General features: G+C 41.5%; 1 protein-coding gene across 5 annotated transcripts in view; it reads right to left on the bottom strand.

Annotated features, from left to right (window-relative positions):
• Positions 1-18,780, bottom strand: part of pop4 (POP4 homolog, ribonuclease P/MRP subunit) — a 45,123-nt gene extending 26,343 nt beyond the window's left edge. For 4 of the 5 annotated variants that reach the window (XR_009815608.2, XM_061963833.2, XM_061963832.2 and 1 more), the window contains exons 1-5: positions 13,506-18,780; positions 5,188-5,243; positions 4,387-4,610; positions 3,807-3,884; positions 389-450 (exon numbers count right to left, since the gene is read on the bottom strand). Coding sequence is in view for 4 of the 5 variants with exons in the window: in XM_061963833.2 (XP_061819817.1) it covers positions 389-450; positions 3,807-3,884; positions 4,387-4,610; positions 5,188-5,243; positions 13,506-13,512 (427 nt within the window). In the remaining variant the exon portion in view is untranslated. The remainder of the gene's footprint in view (positions 1-388; positions 451-3,806; positions 3,885-4,386; positions 4,611-5,187; positions 5,244-13,505) is intronic. The other variant, XM_061963831.2, reaches the window with a different exon arrangement.

Genomic DNA, 18,780 nt, shown 5'->3' on the forward strand with positions numbered 1-18,780 from the left:
GGGTTTAAAAGGATATGCAAATCATTGTATTCCGTTTATATTTACATCTAACACAATTTCCCAAATCATATGGAAACGGGGTTTGTAATTTTTGACCTGTTGTGATATGACTGCTGTTGTTCTGTTGTATTGTCTTGTTGTAATTATTATTGTAACTTTGTCAGGTCACTCTTGAAAAATAGATTTTAATCTCAATGAGTCTTTACCTGTTTAAATAAAGGAAATTTAATACATGAAAATGGGGTATCTGGCGCACATATTAAAATACCCCGGGGGTTACACATATGAGGAGCATGATTCTCAACCTACTCCATGTGTAAAGTCCATTGAGACAACTTCTATTTGCAGAAAAAATAATGATTAAAATTGAAGTGAGGATTTACTGTACCTGTCATGATGGCACCATGCAAGTCTGCCTTCAAAAGCTTCTGCTGGACAGCCTGTGGACTACTGCAAGAGTAACACACGTGTTAATTTTATTGAAAAATATTTGTCTTAAAAATCGTCAACGACCTACTGTATTTTCCCCTGACTAAACAGGTCTTGTAGTGAATTTAGTTTTTGAGATGCTCTGCAATAACCTTAATAAAAGTAGTTTCAAGACAACTTCAAAGATGCGTTGGTCTTTATACTTTATATTTTAGGGGACAACATTTACTGTAATAAAGGAATTTAATCGACTAAAACTAAATCAATTTAGATTAATAAAACGTCTTTTTCAGGGACACCCCTGCTTATTTCAGCAAGACAATGCCAAGCCACATTCTGCAAATGTTACAACAGTGTGGCTTCAAAGTAAAAGAGTGCGGGTACAAGACTGGCCTGCCTGTAGTCCAGACCTGTCTACCATTAAAAATGTGTGGCGCAATATGAAGCCTAAAATACCACAACGGAGACCCGGGACTGTTGAACAACTTAAAGGCCTACTGAAACCCACTACTACCGACCACGCAGTCTGATAGTTTATATATCAATGATGAAATCTTAACATTGCAACACATGCCAATACGGCTTACTAAAGTGCAATTTTAAATTTCGCGCAAAATATCCTGCTGAAAACGTCTTGGTATGATGACGTCAGCGCGTGACGTCACGGATTGTGGAGGACATTTTGGGACAGCATGGTGGCCAGCTATTAAGTCGCTTGTTTTCATCGCAAAATTCCACAGTATTCTGGACATCTGTGTTGGTGAATCTTTTGCAATTTGTTCAATGAACAATGGAGACAGCAAAGAAGAAAGCTGTAGGTGGGAAGCGGTGTATTGCGGCCGACTGCAGCAACACAAACACAGCCGGTGTTTCATTTACATTCCCGGAAGATGACAGTCAAGCTTTACCATTGGCCTGTGGAGAACTGGGACAACAGACACTCTTACCAGGAGGACTTTGAGTTGGATAGCAGACACGGTACCGTGAGTACGCATGCAGCTGCAGCTTCCAAACATTTGATCGCTTGCCCGTACGTGCGTGCCGCTATGTGCATGTCACGTACGTAACTTTGGGGAAATATATGTGCTGTATGAACTTTGGGGAGGTGAACGGTACTTTGGGCTGTGGAATTGAGTGTGTTGTGCAGGTTTTTGAGTTGTATTGGCGGGTTATATGGACGGGAGGGGGGAGGTGTTTGTTATGCGGTATTAATTTGTGGCATATTAAATATAAGCCTGGTTGTGTTGTGGCTAATAGAGTATATATATGTCTTGTGTTTATTTACTGTTTTAGTCATTCCCAGCTGAATATCAGGTCCCACCCGCCTCTCACAGCATCTTCCCTACCTGAATCGCTCCCACTGCCCTCTAGTCCTTCACTCTCACTTTCCTCATCCACAAATCTTTCATCCTCGCTCAAATTAATGGGGAAATCGTCGCTTTCTCGGTCCGAATCGCTCTCGCTGCTGGTGGCCATGATTGTAAACAATGTGCAGATGTGTGGAGCTCCACAACCTGTGACGTCACGCTACTCGTCTGCTACTTCCGGTACAGGCAAGGCTTTTTTATCAATTGGGACGGCGTGGCGCAGTGGAAGAATGGCCGTGCGCGACCCGAGGGTCCCTGGTTCAATCCCCACCTAGTACCAACCTCGTCATGTCCGTTGTGTCCTGAGCAAGACACTTCACCCTTGCTCCTGATGGGTGCTGGTTAGCGCCTTGCATGGCAGCTCCCTCTATCAGTGTGTGAATGTGTGTGTGAATGGGTAAATGTGGAAGTAGTGTCAAAGCGCTTTGAGTACCTTGAAGGTAGAAAAGCGCTATACAAGCAGAGGTGGGTAGAGTAGCCAGAAATTGTACTCAAGTAAGAGTACTGTTACTTTAGAGATTTATTACTCAAGTAAAAGTAATGAGTAGTCACCCAAATATTTACTTGAGTAAAAGTAAAAAGTATGTTGTGAAAAAACTACTCATGTACTGAGTAACTGATGAGTAACATACACACACATATCATATATATATATATATATTTATATATATGTATGTATTTATATATATATATTTCTGTCTAATACCACATGAAAGTGGTTGGTTTTTGGCATTTTATTTGTCCAGCTTCCATATTCGTTTTCACACACTTTACAAGAAATACATTGGCGGCAAATTCCGTAGCTTGCTAGCTTGTTTGCGCTGGCTTTCGGAGACTCTTATTTTGTAAGTGCAGGCGCGATGGAGCGGCACTTTTATTGTGAAGACAGGAACTGTGCAGTCAGTCTTTAGGCTTTTGACGGGATGTACGGTTGAAATAAAAACGTGTCTTTTTTCCTTCACACTTTTGATTGATTGATTGAAACTTGTATTAGTAGATTGCACAGTACAGTACTTATTCCGTACAATTGACCACTAAATGGTAACACCCCAATACGTTTTTCAACTTGTTTAAGTCAGGTCATGTGACCGCCTGGCTCTGTTTGATTGGTCCAACGTCACCAGTGACTGCATTTGATTGGTGGAACGGAGTCAAACGTCACTAGTGACTGCATTTTATTGGTGGAACGGAGTGAAACGTCACCAGTAAGGCAGGCACTTTGAAGGTCTGTCTGACAGACCAAAACAAACAAAGCGTGCATTAACAGATCGATAAAAATTAGTAGCGAGTAGCGAGCTGAATGTATATAAAAGTAGCGGAGTAAAAGTAGCGTTTCTTCTCTATAAATATACTCAAGTAAAAGTAAAAGTAAGTTGCATTAAAACTACTCTTAGAAGTACAATTTATCCCAAAAGTTACTCAAGTAGATGTAACGGAGTAAATGTAGCGCGTTACTACCCACCTCTGTATACAAGTACAACCCATTTATCATTTATCATAGCGACCAAAATTTGCGAACTTTATCGTCAATGTTCTCTACTAAATTCTTTCAGCAAAAATATGGCAATATTGCGAAATGATCAAGTATGACACATAGAATGGACCTGCTATCCCCGTTTAAATAAGAAAATCGCATTTCAGTAGGCCTTTAAACTGAACATCAAGCAAGAATGGGAAATAATTCCACCTGAAAAGCTTAAAAAATTGGTCTGCTCAGTTCCCAAACATTTACTGAGTGTTGTTAAAAGGAAAGGCCATGTAACACAGTGGTAAAAATGCCCCTGTGCAAACTTTTTTGCAATGTGTTGCTGCCATTAAATTCAAAGTTAATGATTATTTGCAAAACAAAATTAAGTTTCTCAGTTCGAACATTAAATATCTTGTCTTTGCAGTCCATTCAATTGAATATAAGTTGAAAAGGATTTGCAAATCATTGTATTCTGTTTTTACTTACAAATTACACAACGCGCCAGCCAACTTCACTGGTTTTGGGTTTTGTAGGTCATTTACCTTGTTTGATTTAAACGACCACAAAGGTCAATGATGTACTGTCTCCAGAGATAATGCAGAGGCAGGAAAAGCTCATACCTGCAAAAGATAATAAGGAAGTCAGTGTAATTAGTAGAGAAAATGCCCAGAATACAAATTGTCAACAGTGCAGTGCTATTATATTGTATCATATATTCTATTACAATCAAATATTGTCATAGCTAGACTGCGATCATACTTGTAGCTTAGTACCGGGCCGACATAAAAAATATATACTGTTTATGCATGAATGTTATGCATGAAGTCACAAGCTGCTTGAACAACTTTTGTGACAAAACTGAAATATACCAAACACAAAAACTGTACGTTGGCTTTTTTTGTTGATTTAAACGCTGATCCATTCCTTCCAACCCATTTTCTCATTCGAGCCTAAGTGTACCAAACTGTACCGTACCAGGTTTAATTGCACTAGTCCTGGTGCGCACCAGGGTTTGACTGATGGCGTTCAAACTTGACCGAATGATCTGCGGTAGCAGAGCAAAGGCTTTCACAGTGTTTTTTTTAAACCGAACGTGGCAAGTGTAAAGAGACCACAACTAACCTCTGGTGTTCAGTCTTTATATTGAAGATCTTCATTTTCCTCTTTTGATGAGCATTTAAACCTTTGGCTCTCCTGTTCTTGAGTTTGCTTTTCTTAGGTCTGGCATACTTCAAGATCAATGCCTTGCGATCCAACACACTTTGTGTATCAAGACGTGCATGGTGCTCAGTGCTGTTCTGAAGGAATGCTTTGGTGAAGGCCTTGGCTTTATAGTCAACCTGGGGCTAGAAAAAAATATAATGTAGATAATGGTTTAATAGGTGATAATCATGGTTTAAGTTTATTTTGAACATAACATGATGCATCAGAATTTCTAGTCTCTCTGTTCAACGAAAAGGAGTAGGAAGAAGCAGATCTTATTCAATATCCTACCCCTTTTCCATTTCATAGCAATTGCTAACACTTTTGTTCACTTCCTTCTATCAATTTGTATACAGTTTACTCCACAAATAATTCAATTATAAAAAATAATAAAATAAATGAATAAATAGTGAAGTAAGTTGAAATTCATACAGTGAGATTAATAAGACTATCTCATTTTCAATAAGTTAAAAATGTTTATCATTAATTCTTTTTTGTACTTTGTAAACACTTTGAGTTTAAACAGTTTCTTAAACCGTATCATATTAGTACATTGTTTAATGTATTTACTTAATCCATTCCATAATTTAATTCAACATACTGATATACTAAAGGTTTTTGTACGTGCATACAAATGTTTTAAATTACATTTTTCTCTGAGGTTATATTTCTCCCATAATTGACACGCACGCACACACACACAAAAGGACATCTGCTTACCTCAACATCAAGAACTCTCCCTAGGTCACGAGGAATCGTCTTGTTCACAGCAGCTTCTGTTGGAGAGAAAAGTGTGAATGGAAATTTTACAATACTGCTGTGTATAAGTATGCGTTGTTGCATACTTAGAATTAGTATTTCGATTGCTTAAATGGGGGACTATGATGATTTCAATTTACATTTAAAACACTTTGTTGTGGTCTAGGTTATAAACAGTAACTATGCTTTGGTGTAAATGTTGCTTCAATCACTTTTATAACCTGGTTTTTTTTAGTCTCTCTGCAAAATGTTCGATTGTGGAGGTGCTTTCACGTTGGAAATGAAACCACACCCCAAAATCTCCAAAAGTATCTTATGAAAAAGTACACTATAAATATATACCTTGAAGTCAACGCTGGGCCTGGGCTGAAACAAATTTTGCGCAACGATATATTGACCTACAAATTATTGCTGATAAACGATATTATTGCCATTCCTTTTTTTAAACCACATTAACATCTGATGTAATAATACTTAATATTAATGCTTGTGTATCCTCCTCACATGCAATAAACTTGTATTTCTCGTATATTATAACATTGTAATTGGATTGTAAACTTTTAAATCTTAAAAGTTAAAAACAACTAACAAGTAATACCAATAAAATATACTTTGCTAGCAAACTTTTGCACTTGAATAAAAATCACAAACAAAAGCAATAACATTTGTTAAGGAGGGGTTTGAGGGCCCTCAAATATCCATCCATCCATCCATCTTCTTCCGCTTATCCGAGGTCGGGTCGCGGGGGCGGGCAGCCTAAGCAGGGAAGCCCAGATTTTCCTCTCCCCAGCCACTTCGTCCAGCTCTTCCTGTGGGACCCCGAGGCGTTCCCAGGCCAGCCGGGAGACATAGTCTTCCCAACGTGTCCTGGGTCTTCCCCGCGGCCTCCTACCGGTCGGACGTGCCCTAAACACCTCCCTAGGGAGGCGTTCGGGTGGCATCCTGACCAGACACCCGAACCACCTCATCTTGCTCCTCTCGATGTGGAGGAGCAGCAGCTTTACTTTGAGCTCCCCCCAGATGGCAGAGCTTCTCACCCTATCTCTAAGGGAGAGCCCCGCCACCCGGCGGAGGAAACTCATTTCGGCCGCTTGTACCCGTGATCTTGTCCTTTCGGTCATAACCCAAAGCTCATGACCATAGGTGAGGATGGGAACGTAGATCGACCTGTAAATTGAGAGCTTTGCCTTCCGGCTCAGCTCCTTCTTCACCACAACGGATCGATACAGCGTCCGCATTAATGAAGACGCCGCACCGATCCGCCTGTCGATCTCACGATCCACTCTTCCCTCACTCGTGACCAAGACTCCGAGGTACTTGAACTCCTCCACTTGGGGCAAGATCTCCTCCCCAACCCGGAGATGGCACTCCACCCTTTTCCGGGCGAGAACCATGGACTCGGACTTGGAGGTGCTGATTCTCATCCCAGTCGCTTCACACTCGGCTGCGAACCGATCCAGTGAGAGCTGAAGATCCTGGCCAGATGAAGCCATCAGGACCACATCATCAGCAAAAAGCAGAGACCTAATCCTGCAGCCACCAAACCAGTCCCCTCAACGCCTTGACTGCGCCTACAAATTCTGTCCATAAAAGTTATGAACAGAATTGGTGACAAAGGGCAGCCTTGGCGGAGTCCAACCCTCACTGGAAACGTGTCCGACTTACTGCCGGCAATGCGGACCAAGCTCTGGCACTGAGCATACAGGGAGCGGACTGCCACAATCAGACAGTCCGATACCCCATACTCTCTGAGCACTCCCCACAGGACTTCCCGAGGGACACGGTCGAATGCCTTCTCCAAGTCCACAAAACACATGTAGACTGGTTGGGAAAACTCCCATGCACCCTCAAGGACCCTGCCGAGAGTATAGAGCTGGTCCACAGTTCCACGACCAGGACGAAAACCACACTGTTCCTCCTGAATCCGAGGTTCGACTATCCGGCGTAGCCTCCTCTCCAGTACATCTGAATAGACCTTACCAGGAAGGCTGAGGAGTGTGATCCCACGATAGTTAGAGCACACCCTCCGGTCCCCCTTCTTAAAGAGAGGAACCACCACCGCGGTCTGCCAATCCAGAGGTACCGCCCCCGATGTCCACGCGATGCTGCAGAGTCTTGTCAACCAAGACAGCTCCACAGCATCCAAAGCCTTAAGGAACTCCGGGCGGATCTCATCTACCCCTGGGGCCTTGCCACCGAGGAGCTTTTTAACTACCTCAGCAACCTCAGCCCCAGAAATAGGAGAGCCCACCACAGACTCCCCAGGCACTGCTTCCTCATAGGAAGACGTGTTGGTGGGATTGAGGAGGTCTTCGAAGTATTCCCTCCACCGATCCACAACATCCGCAGTCGAGGTCAGCAGAACACCATCCTCGCCATACACGGTGTTGATAGTGCACTGCTTCCCCTTCCTGAGGCGGCGGATGGTGGTCCAGAATTGCTTCGAAGCCGTCCGGAAGTCGTTTTCCATGGCTTCCCCGAACTCCTCCCATGTCCGAGTTTTTGCCTCTGCGACCGCTGAAGCCGCACACCGCTTGGCCTGTCGGTACCTGTCCGCTGCCTCAGGAGTCCTATGAGCCAAAAGAACCCGATAGGACTCCTTCTTCAGCTTGACGGCATCCCTCACCGCCGGTGTTCACCAACGGGTTCTAGGAAAACCGCCACGACAAGCACCAACTACCTTGCGGCCACAGCTCCAATCAGCCGCCTCGACAATAGAGGCGCGGAACATGGTCCATTCGGACTCAATGTCCAGCACCTCCCTCGTGACATGTTCAAAGTTCTTCCGGAGGTGGGAATTGAAACTCTCTCTGACAGGAGACTCTGCCAGACGTTCCCAGCAAACCCTCACAATGCGTTTGGGCCTGCCAGGTCTGTCCGGCATCCTCCCCCACCATCGCAGCCAACTCACCACCAGGTGGTGATCGGTAGAAAGCTCCGCCCCTCTCTTCACCCGAGTGTCCAAAACATGAGGCCGCAAATCCGATGACACAACTACAAAGTCGATCATGGAACTGCGGCCTAGGGTGTCCTGGTGCCAAGTGCACATATGGACACCCTTATGTTTGAACATGGTGTTCGTTATGGACAATCTGTGACGGGCACAAAAGTCCAATAACAAAACACCGCTCGGGTTCAGATCCGGGCAGCCATTCTTCCCAATCACGCCTCTCCAGGTTTCACTGTCGTTGCCAACATGAGCATTGAAGTCCCCCAGAAGAACGAGGGAATCACCCGGGGGAGCACTCTCAAGTACTCCCTCGAGTGAATCCAAAAACGGTGGGTACTCTGAGCTGCGGTTTGGCACGTAAGCGCAAACCACAGTCAGGACCCGTTCCCCCACCCGAAGGCGGAGGGAAGCTACCCTCTCGTCCACCGGGTTGAACTCCAACGTGCAGGCTCTGAGCCGGGGGAAACAAGAATTGCCACCCCAGCCCGTCGCCTCTCACTGCCGGCAACGCCAGAGTGGAAGAGAGTCCAGCCCCTCTCGAGAGAACTGGTTCCAGAGCCCTTGCTGTGCGTCGAAGTGAGTCCGACTATATCTAGCCGGAACTTCTCCACCTCGCGCACTAGCTCAGGCTCCATCCCCCCCAGCGAGGTGACGTTCCACGTCCCAAGAGCTAGCTTCTGTCGCCGAGGATCGGACCGCCAAGTGCCCTGCCTTCGGCTTCCGCCCAGCTCACATCGCACCCGACCTCTATGACCCCTGCTATGGGTGGTGAGCCCATTGGAGGGGGACCCACGTTGCCTCTTCGGGCTGTGCCCGGCCGGGCCCCATGGGGACAGGCCCGGCCACCAGGCGCTCGCCATCGTGCCCCACCTCCGGGCCTGGCTCCAGACGGGGGCCCCGGTGACCCGCGTCCGGGCGAGGGAAATCTGGGTCCTTGGTTTTTATTTTTCATGGAGGTCTTCGAGCTGCTCTTTGTCTGATCCCTCACCTAGGACCAGTTTGTCTTGGGAGACCCTACCAGGGGGCATAAAGCCCCCGGACAACATAGCTCCTAGGATCATTGGGACACGCAAACTCCTCTACCACGTTAAGGTGGCAGCTCAGAGAGGAGAGCCCTCAAATATACACAACCAAAACAATAAATAAAATGGCTAAATAAAGTATTGACAAACAAAGTTGCACTTCAATATTGAACTTGCAGGCAGAGATAGAGTTGTATATTAGTTAACCGTCAAACAATTTATGACCTTCATAAACAAATGTGCTGAGTAACAATGTAGCAATTACCACAGTAGTAAACAGTAGGAAAGCAATGATGCTTAGTAAAATCTTGCATGAAACAATCCACCTTTATTGACCGTGATCCTGTTTGTGTCTGTGAATGTGTGTTTGTGTGAAAGTGTGTCTGTGTGCGTGACCATCACGTTGCACCGTCGCGAAAGTCAGTCTTCACACGACGTAATTAATATTCAGTCGCGTTGTGCCTCGTCCCCTTACACCGCTGGAAGTGCAGCCCAGAAGAACAAAATAAAGAAATATGACTACACTCGCATAGAAGTTGAAACACAACATTTAAAGGAGCCATATGTAATAATTTCATGTGAAGTCATCATTAAATGGCCCTGATATGTCAAAATGCATTAATAAATCATGTTATTTTCGAATACCTCTATAACTGATAACAGTAGTTCAGCCGGGATATGCTCATTTCAAAATTAGATTTACAGTCCCGAAACCTTCTTACTGTTTTCATTTCGATGCCCCGCTCTCCACAGTTTGATCAATTAGAAAGTCTGTGAGTGTGTCACATCCGGGTTGCCAGTTACGCACCTCCCTCTTCTTTTGGCTACTGCCATTGGTAAAGTTACTAAACATGTCAGAACTTTGTAAATCTAAAAGGCCTCGTTACGATTCTCAACTTATTTATGACAAAGCCAGGAACAAAAGAAAGATGGAGACTATTGAAGGCGGAGAATATTTTTTCATCTGACGCCGAACTTGCTAATTTGGAAATGGACATGTATGTAAACTATATTGTCCAATTCAGTCTATGATCTTTTCTAACAAAGCTAGTATGTTCGTGCAACGAATGTTTAGCATGCTAGCCCGGTCAATGACACGTCGAATATAGGCTAACGGGGGAAATATATTTCAATGTGTCATCCAACTGACAGGGCAAAATATACTTTCGACAAATAAAACCTATGTGGATATGGGTAGTGTCAGTGCCTATTACGTTCTCAATATGCTGATACGCTGAGGAAATGGGTTCCAACATTAGCACGGCTAATGGCGGTTTCTGGTACTGTATGTGCATCGGGCACATATGGGGTGGTATTTGCTTGGCACAATATAATGCATTACATGTAATGATTTTCTACTTTGTCAATTGACATGGTAGTAGGCTATATGATTTATGCGTAACGTGGTTTTTGCGTAACGTGGGTTGACTCATAGAATTGCACTGAAAGATGGTGATGTGCGTACATGGAAGAGAATGCAGTGCGTCAGGTTGGATGCAACATGGAGTAATGCTGAACGAAATGTGGTGGTAATTTTACTGTTGGCCTTGGCTTGCTATCAAAGTAGGCCTATGCGATATATAATACATTATTATATATAATTATTTCCATGGTAGTCCATGCGGTCAAACAAGACATTTTAGCAGGGTAATGCCAACAATCTGTCCCGACTCCTGTCGAAAATATTACTGCGTGACTTTAAAAATACATTTGGCTAATCGACATTCGTAAAATGTGGCATTATTACTTAGCAAACCAACTTGCAAGAAGCATAAACAAGAGAAACCTACAGCGTAGGACTCGTCGATTGCCATTTGAAGTTCCTTGGAGTAGGATTTGGATTCGGCTGCGTATCTGGCAACCTAAGTCATGGAGAGTGCAAGGGGACTACAGAATTTTGACCGTGATTGCAATACCACTTCTGGTCACATTACTACATATGGCTCCTTTAAAAGGAACAGGGACTTTCGTTTCACTATCTGCTGCAGCTAACCAGTAATCCTGCCCTGAATGCAGACTTGCAGGCACTCAGAGAACGTCTATGTGACCGTATTGGTCACGAATGGGAGAATCAACAAACCCACTAATTTAATCAGAAAAGGCATTTGTATATTTAAATATTCTTCATCAGACTTTTTGTTTTCGTGTCTGCAAAGATTCCACTCCTCTGATGTAACATGTACTGAAAAATGGACCTGCTATCCCCGTTTAAATAAGAAAATCGCATTTCAGTAGGCCTTTAATGAACCAGGTACTCCCCCTTTTGATGAAATCCTGGCAAGTTGTTAGCATGACAGTTGATTTCTATCTCTAGTTTTTGCTCTTAAAAAAAGAGAGTCGAGTTCATTCACGTATGATTATCGTCAGAAATTATCATACAATAATAACAATCGTTCCACCACCTCTTGTCAGCAAAACGATCTTGCAAATGCAATGTTGCATTTACACCTCCATGTTCTTAAAACCTAGTGACACACCTAAAGTTAGTTATCATTATCGAATATGATTAAAACCAAGAGTAGGGCTGGGCGATATGGCCTTTTATTAATATCTCGAAATGTTCAGGCCATGTCACGATACACGATATATATCTCGATATTTTGCCTTAGCCTTGAATTATCACTTGATGTATATAATCACACCAGTATGATGATTCTGTGCTGCATTAAAACATTCTTGTTCATACTGCATTAATATATGCTTATTTTAAACATTCATGCAGAGAGGGAAATCACAACTAAGTCAATTTACCAAAACTGTATTTATTAAACAATTATTAAGCAGTGGCACAAACATTCATGTCATTTCCAAAACAGAAAGTGCAAAATTGTCAGACATTTTAAAACAAGCTATTAGTAAACTTTTGTGCATGATGTCACTAAGATGACATATCAAAACAAAACTAAATTAAAGTGCACTTTTTGTACAGAATGCCACTACAATATTTTAAAACAATAAAGTGCACTTTTGAGCATGATGTCACACAAGATGTTTCGATAACTGTCAAATAAAAATGAGCTGCATAATAGGAAATCAAATAGTGTATGTTCTTCGCTACGTGGTAGTTTACTGCGGATGTTATCTCCTTCTGTTTTTGACTATTTTTTTCATACGGTGTTGATGTGGAAACGGAAGACACCAGGCTGAATTGGGTCAGTGCATTTTGTTGGTGTGGCACCGGCCGAGATGTTGACATGCAGAGTTTCAAGCACTCTTCATTCTCTAGCGGGTGACAAATCTGTAGTGCTACTACTTTTTGTAGCAACGCTTTTGCTGCATACTTGACATAATACTGTTGTCTGTTCAACATCTTCCCGCTTGAAGCCAAACCACCGCCAGACGGGGAATTAATTATTCTTCCTTAATTTGTTACCAGATTCGCACCTTCTTTCTCTCGTATTACCACTCGCACTGCTCCGTTAGCATCACAGCTAACGATTCCCATGCCGCTACCTCTCTGCTCCGCGAGGGCGCATGACGTTGCATGCGCGACAGTATGTGACATACGTAAGAAGGTGCGATTGTTTTATGTCTCTGTGAGAAGGAGAGACAACAAAGAGTGAGAAACGCCTGTAGTGTAATGCCCGCAGCTAAAAGCAACTGTGTGAGAATGTATACTCGAATACTCACGATAGACATTTTCTATATCGCACGCAGACAAATCCGCGATATATCGACTATATTCGATATATCGCCCAGCCCGGCCCCTAACCAAGAGTAAGATTAATAATTCAGTGTTACAGTTTGAGTGGGATACGGGCCCCTCTGTAGTGGAAAAGGGTGTTACAGGGTGATCGTATTGACATACTGCGCCACCTTGTGGCAGCCACAGAGCCCTCACCTATAATATATGCCTGCGTCACGTGTGTTTAGCTCAGTTGTATTTCCTACATGCAGCCTGAATACACGGTACTGAGACACAGCTGGGCTCTTGTCTTCCTTATCATGCACCACACCTTATAACAAAGTGCCCCGGCGTCAAAAAGGTTGAGAACCCCTGGCTTAACATTAAGGGATATGTGAGGCGTCGCATACCAATCACTACTCCGAATCACATTTACTACCTATTACTAATTCATGTACTGTATAAAAAATGCAATTCGCCGTGCATAAATAATTAATATATAAATAACATTCGCTGCGTATCGCATGGCCAAAGACTCAAGTTCCTGTATTCTGTCTTCGAAATGGTACTTGGCGGTCGATGTACGCATGCGCAGCATCGATTCGTAGCAGTTCAGCTCAATAAGTGTTTATCCCCTGTCTTTTCCCTTCCTGAAAAAAGCCTCCAACAAAATGCTACTTACCGTCCATGTTTACGTTGTTGTCTACTACTCGGAAGTCCTGTTATTACTTCACGTGGACTTCTTCTTCTTTTTTGTTTTTTATGGCGGTTGGCAAGCAACCTTGTGGTGTGCATTACCGCCACCTACTGTATTGGAGTGTGGACCGAGGTGGATCCCTACTCTATATTCTTTTATTTAACCCAGTATGTTTTAAATATGTGCATATTGCTTTATAACCTATGTGTTCTGAGTGCAGTCCTAATATATCTTCCACTGCTAACCTAATATTCTCTTTCGCTAACTTACTTTCCAGTATTACCCTTTCTCTATTATATTCCCTACAATATATTAAAACATGTCCTACACTTTCTAGCTGTTGGCAAGAATCACACAGTCCTGTAGTATGTTTCCCTATTAATTTTAATGAACTATTTAGATATGTATGTCCTAATCTCATTCTAGTAATAATGTCTTCTTCCTTCCTATTTCTATTGCCTCCTCTCATTACACCTACTCTCCTCTGGACTTTGTAATACTCTCTACCTGTTGTTTCCTTATTCCAATTATCCTGCCACTTTTTATTGTGTTCCATCTTAATTATGTTCTTCACTTCCTCTTTACTGTGCTTAATCTCCATGTTTACTTCTGTTTTAGTGGTTGCTTGTTTTGCGTATTTATCCGCTAGTTCGTTCCCCTCAACTCCTACATGAGCAGGAACCCAAAGAAATGTTACCACACCTCCCGCTTTATTTATTCTGTAATTTGCCTGAACTATTTCATATACTAAATCTTGTCTTGTTTCTGATGCTATGTTTTTTATGCTCATCAATGCACTGCTTGAGTCCGAGCACACGACTGCTTTTCTTGCTTTATTTTCTTCTATCCAATGAATTGCCATATAAATTGCTACCAATTCTCCCGTAAAAACAGATAACTTATCACTAATTCTTTTATTTAATACTATGTTTCCTTGTGGGATAACAGCTGCTGCTCCTACCTTATTATTGATAGTTTTTGATGCATCTGTGTACACCATGATGTTGTCTAAAAACGTTTCCTCAATCCATTGTTCTATCTGGTAACTATTTAAATTTCTATTCTTTAGTAATTGCATGTTTACATTTGGGTTTTCATACATCCACGGTGGTATTGCAGGGATTGGTACTGTAGGGCTAACTTTAATATTATCAATTTGAGCTTTATTACATATGTCTCCTATTATCCACCCGAAACTATTCATTTTTTTCTTCTCTTTTTCTTGGCAGTTTAGTAACACTTGATGGGTTGGATGTCCTTGCTTGGACCCTTTTAAGTTTGCCCAATAAACTGCTGACAATTGATCTCTCCTCATATCTAAAGGTTTTTCATTCATCTCTACTTGTAATGCTGCAACTGGGGTTGATTTTGTAGCTCCACAACATAACCTTAAAGCCTGTGATTGGATCCTGTCTATTTTCCCAAGTAATGTTTTTGAAGCAGATTGATAAATAATGCATCCATAATCAATAACAGAACGAATTAAAGTCATATATATTGCTTTCAATGTCTGCCTATCAGCCCCCCAATCTTTACCCCTCAAAGCCCTCATTATATTTAACACCTTTTTACTTTTCTCCACTATTTTGCTGATGTGGGTTGACCAGTTAATATTTTTATCAAACCATATACCCAAATATTTAAAAACTTGTACCTCTTCTATATTTTCTCCATAGAGTTTAATTTGGAGCTTGTTTTGTACTTTCCTCTTTGTAAAATTTATGACTTTTGTCTTTCCAACAGAGAATCTTAAACCCCAAGCCGTTCCCCATTCTTGAACATTATTTACCGCTTTTTGAATCTTCTTTTCTATATGATTAGTATTTCTACCTCTCTTCCACATCACACCATCATCAGCAAACAGTGCCACATCCACTAACCCTTCTACTTCACTAAAAACTTAATTTATCATTATTGAAAATAATACTGGACTTATTATACTTCCTTGCGGGGTCCCATTTTCCACTTCATATACTCTGCTGTATTCATTCTCTATTTTTACTAATATTTTTCTACTTGTTAAGAAGTCTTTTATCCATCTATACATTTTCCCTCTAATCCCAATTTTATTTAGTTTTATCAGCAACCCCTGTTTCCACAACATATCATAAGCTTTCTCTATATCAAAAAATACTGCAATAATACTTTCTTTATTTATTTGTCCCTTTCTAATTTCCTCTTCCAGCTGCACTGCTGGGTCGTTTGTGTTTTTTGCTTTGCGAAATCCACTTTGGTAATTTTTTATTATTTCTTTTGACTCTAAATAATATACTAGTCTTTCATTAATCATTTTTTCCATTACTTTGCCCAAATTTGAGGTCAATGCTATCGGCCTATAATTACCTGCCTCTTCTGGATCTTTCCCTGGTTTGCATATTGGAATTATTACAGCTTCTTTCCACTCTGCTGGTAATTTTCCTTCTTCATATATCCTATTATATAATTTCAAGACCACTTCTTTGCCAATCCTACTTAGGTTTTTGATCATTTGATAACTCACCTGGTCTTTTCCTGGTGTTGTATTTTTAACCTTTTTCAATATTCGAACCATTTCATTCAAAGAAAATTTCATATCTATAGTGTTGGTTACCCTATTATCGTTGTCTTCCATCATTTCCTCAATATTTAAACTAATTGTTTCTTCTCTCTTTTGTATTTCTACATTTCTCAAATTATCATTACTGTGCACTTTAACAAATGTTTTTGCTAAAAGTTCTGCTTTTTCTTTATTTTCTACCACACACCGTGTCCCATCTTTCATCACATGATTTTTATGTTCATTTGTGATCCCTGACATTTTCTTGATCATTCCCCACACTTGGCCTAAAGGAGTAGTTCTATTTAATGATTCACAAAACTTTCTCCAGTAGTGTTTTCTTGTCTTTTTAATAACATACCTTACTTTAGCTTGGTGCCTTTTATATTGGATCATATCTTGGAAATTATGTGTTCTTCTCAATATTCTAAATGCTCTATTCCGTTCTTTTATTGCGTCTGTGCACGCTTGTGTCCACCACGGCACTATCTTCCTTCTTTTCCCTATACTACTCCTTGGTATGCTCTTTTTGGCTGCTTCCATTATGCACTTTGTAATATCTGTATTCAGTTGTTCAATATCTTGATTTATATCCACTTCCTTTAATGTCATGTCGGTACTTTCCCTATATTGTCCCCAATCACCGTGATTATACTTCCATCTTCCTTCTATTTTAGTGCTTTCTGTCCTTTGGTTTATGTTTATGTGAATGAATATTGGGTAGTGATCACTTCCTATAGTGCTGTCTTTATTTACTTCCCACTCTACCTTTCCTGCTAACCCTTGTGACACTAGTGTTAAATCTATTGCTGTTTCTTTACCCGTAACTACATCTAACCTTGTTCCCGACCCATCATTCACACACACCAGTTCTTTTTCCTCCAAAAATGCTTCCAATGTTTCCCCATTCCAGTCATCCCTTTCACCCCACATTGTGCTATGTGCATTAAAGTCACCACACCAAATGATATTGCCACTCCAGTGCTCGACTATTGTTTCTAGTTGATGAATTTGTAATTTCTTGCATGGATTATAGAAGTTTAGCACTTTGTATCTTTCTTTATTATTCCATACTTCTACCCCTACTATTTCTAGTTCTTGTTTTTCTTTTAATATTGTATATTGCATATCTTCTTTAATAAATATGGCACATCCTCCTCCTTGCCCATCATTCCTATCTTTACGTATTGTTATGTATCCTTTTATTATAAAGCTCAATTTTGGCTTCAGCCAGGTTTCTTGAATACATCGTATATGTGGTTTATTTTCCATATTATTAATATAACCCTTTAGTTCCTGTCCGTTTGCTATTAAACTTCTGGCATTCCACTGAACAATTAACATGGCGTTGGATTGTGGTAACATGACTCGGTCTCGTCTACTCTCTGTAGTTCACCTTGTACCTGTTCCCAAGATAATTCTTTTAAATTTAAGAACTTTGCTGCTGCTTTGACAATTATTTTGATCTTCTCAGTTTTATTTCTTGCCTGTTCTGTGCAGTTTATTACATATGCCAGGAACACAACTAGCTTGTCCATGGAAAGTCCTGTATTTGCTGCCTCTTGTTTTTTATTACTTGAACTATTGTCATATCTGTCTTGTTCTGATCTATTCTCACTTCTATCTTGTTCTACATTTTCTTTATTTCTTACTTTAACTGCCTCTGCGTATGTAATATTTCTTTCTACTCTGATTTGCTGTACTTCTGTTGCCTGTTTCCTAATGACACATCCTCCATACGCTGCTGTGTGATTCCCGCCACAGTTACAACACTTGACCAGTATATTGTCTCCACATTGTCCGTATTCATGCTCTCCTCCACACCTTCCACATCTCAACTTAGCATGGCACACACTGGCTATGTGCCCATAGCGTTGGCACTTGAAACAGCGTACTGGGGGTGGGACGTAAGCTCTAACGTAAAAGCTTAAAAACCCAATCATAATTCTTTGCGGTAGGACTTCCTCGACAAACTGTACTAATACAGATTCGCTCTCCGTCTTTTCTCCATTTCTAAATGCCATCATTCTTGTCATCATCTTGACAGTACCCCCTTTTATTTGTCTTTTCAATTCTTCTAAATTTTCACCCCTTGGGATTCCTGTCACTACTCCTCTTGCCCCCTTTCGTCCCCCCACTTCCATTTTTTCCTTTATTATCTTATTGCACAGTTTTTGCAACCGCATTGCTTTGTTCTTTTGCTCTCCATTTTTGCATTTAATCAAAAGTCGTCCGTCCCTGAGCACCTTCGCTATCTCCACCTCTCCGATGTCCTTCTTTAACCCCTTAACCAGTGTCATCAAACTTATGTCATTCATGTCTTGACCTGATTTAAATGTATATATGATCCTGTAATTATCTTCCATAGTCTTTTTCCTCTTTTCTACTTCTTCATCTTCTTCGTGTACTCTTTTAGCACTCGATTTTCCTTCATGCCCTCCACTCCCCTTCTTTCCTCTCTCCCCTCTAGTCCTATCCACGTCCATACTTTCCTCATAAATCCCGTCACTATCCCCTTCCATCTCGATCCAGTCACAATACAGCTGAGCTTATGCACAACCGCCAAGGAGATTTAGATACGCTCACTTGTTAGCCACCACTCCTTGTTTTACTTCCGCCTTCGTTAACACGTCACACTCCTCTGACCATCTACATGTGACGTTTGCGAACGACAAGAGCCCGCCAAAGCTTCACGTGGACTCCGCAACATTCTTCTTCTTCTTC

The sequence above is a fragment of the Nerophis lumbriciformis genome, linkage group LG06 (genome assembly GCF_033978685.3).
Source record: "Nerophis lumbriciformis linkage group LG06, RoL_Nlum_v2.1, whole genome shotgun sequence".
NCBI lineage: Eukaryota > Metazoa > Chordata > Actinopteri > Syngnathiformes > Syngnathidae > Nerophis > Nerophis lumbriciformis.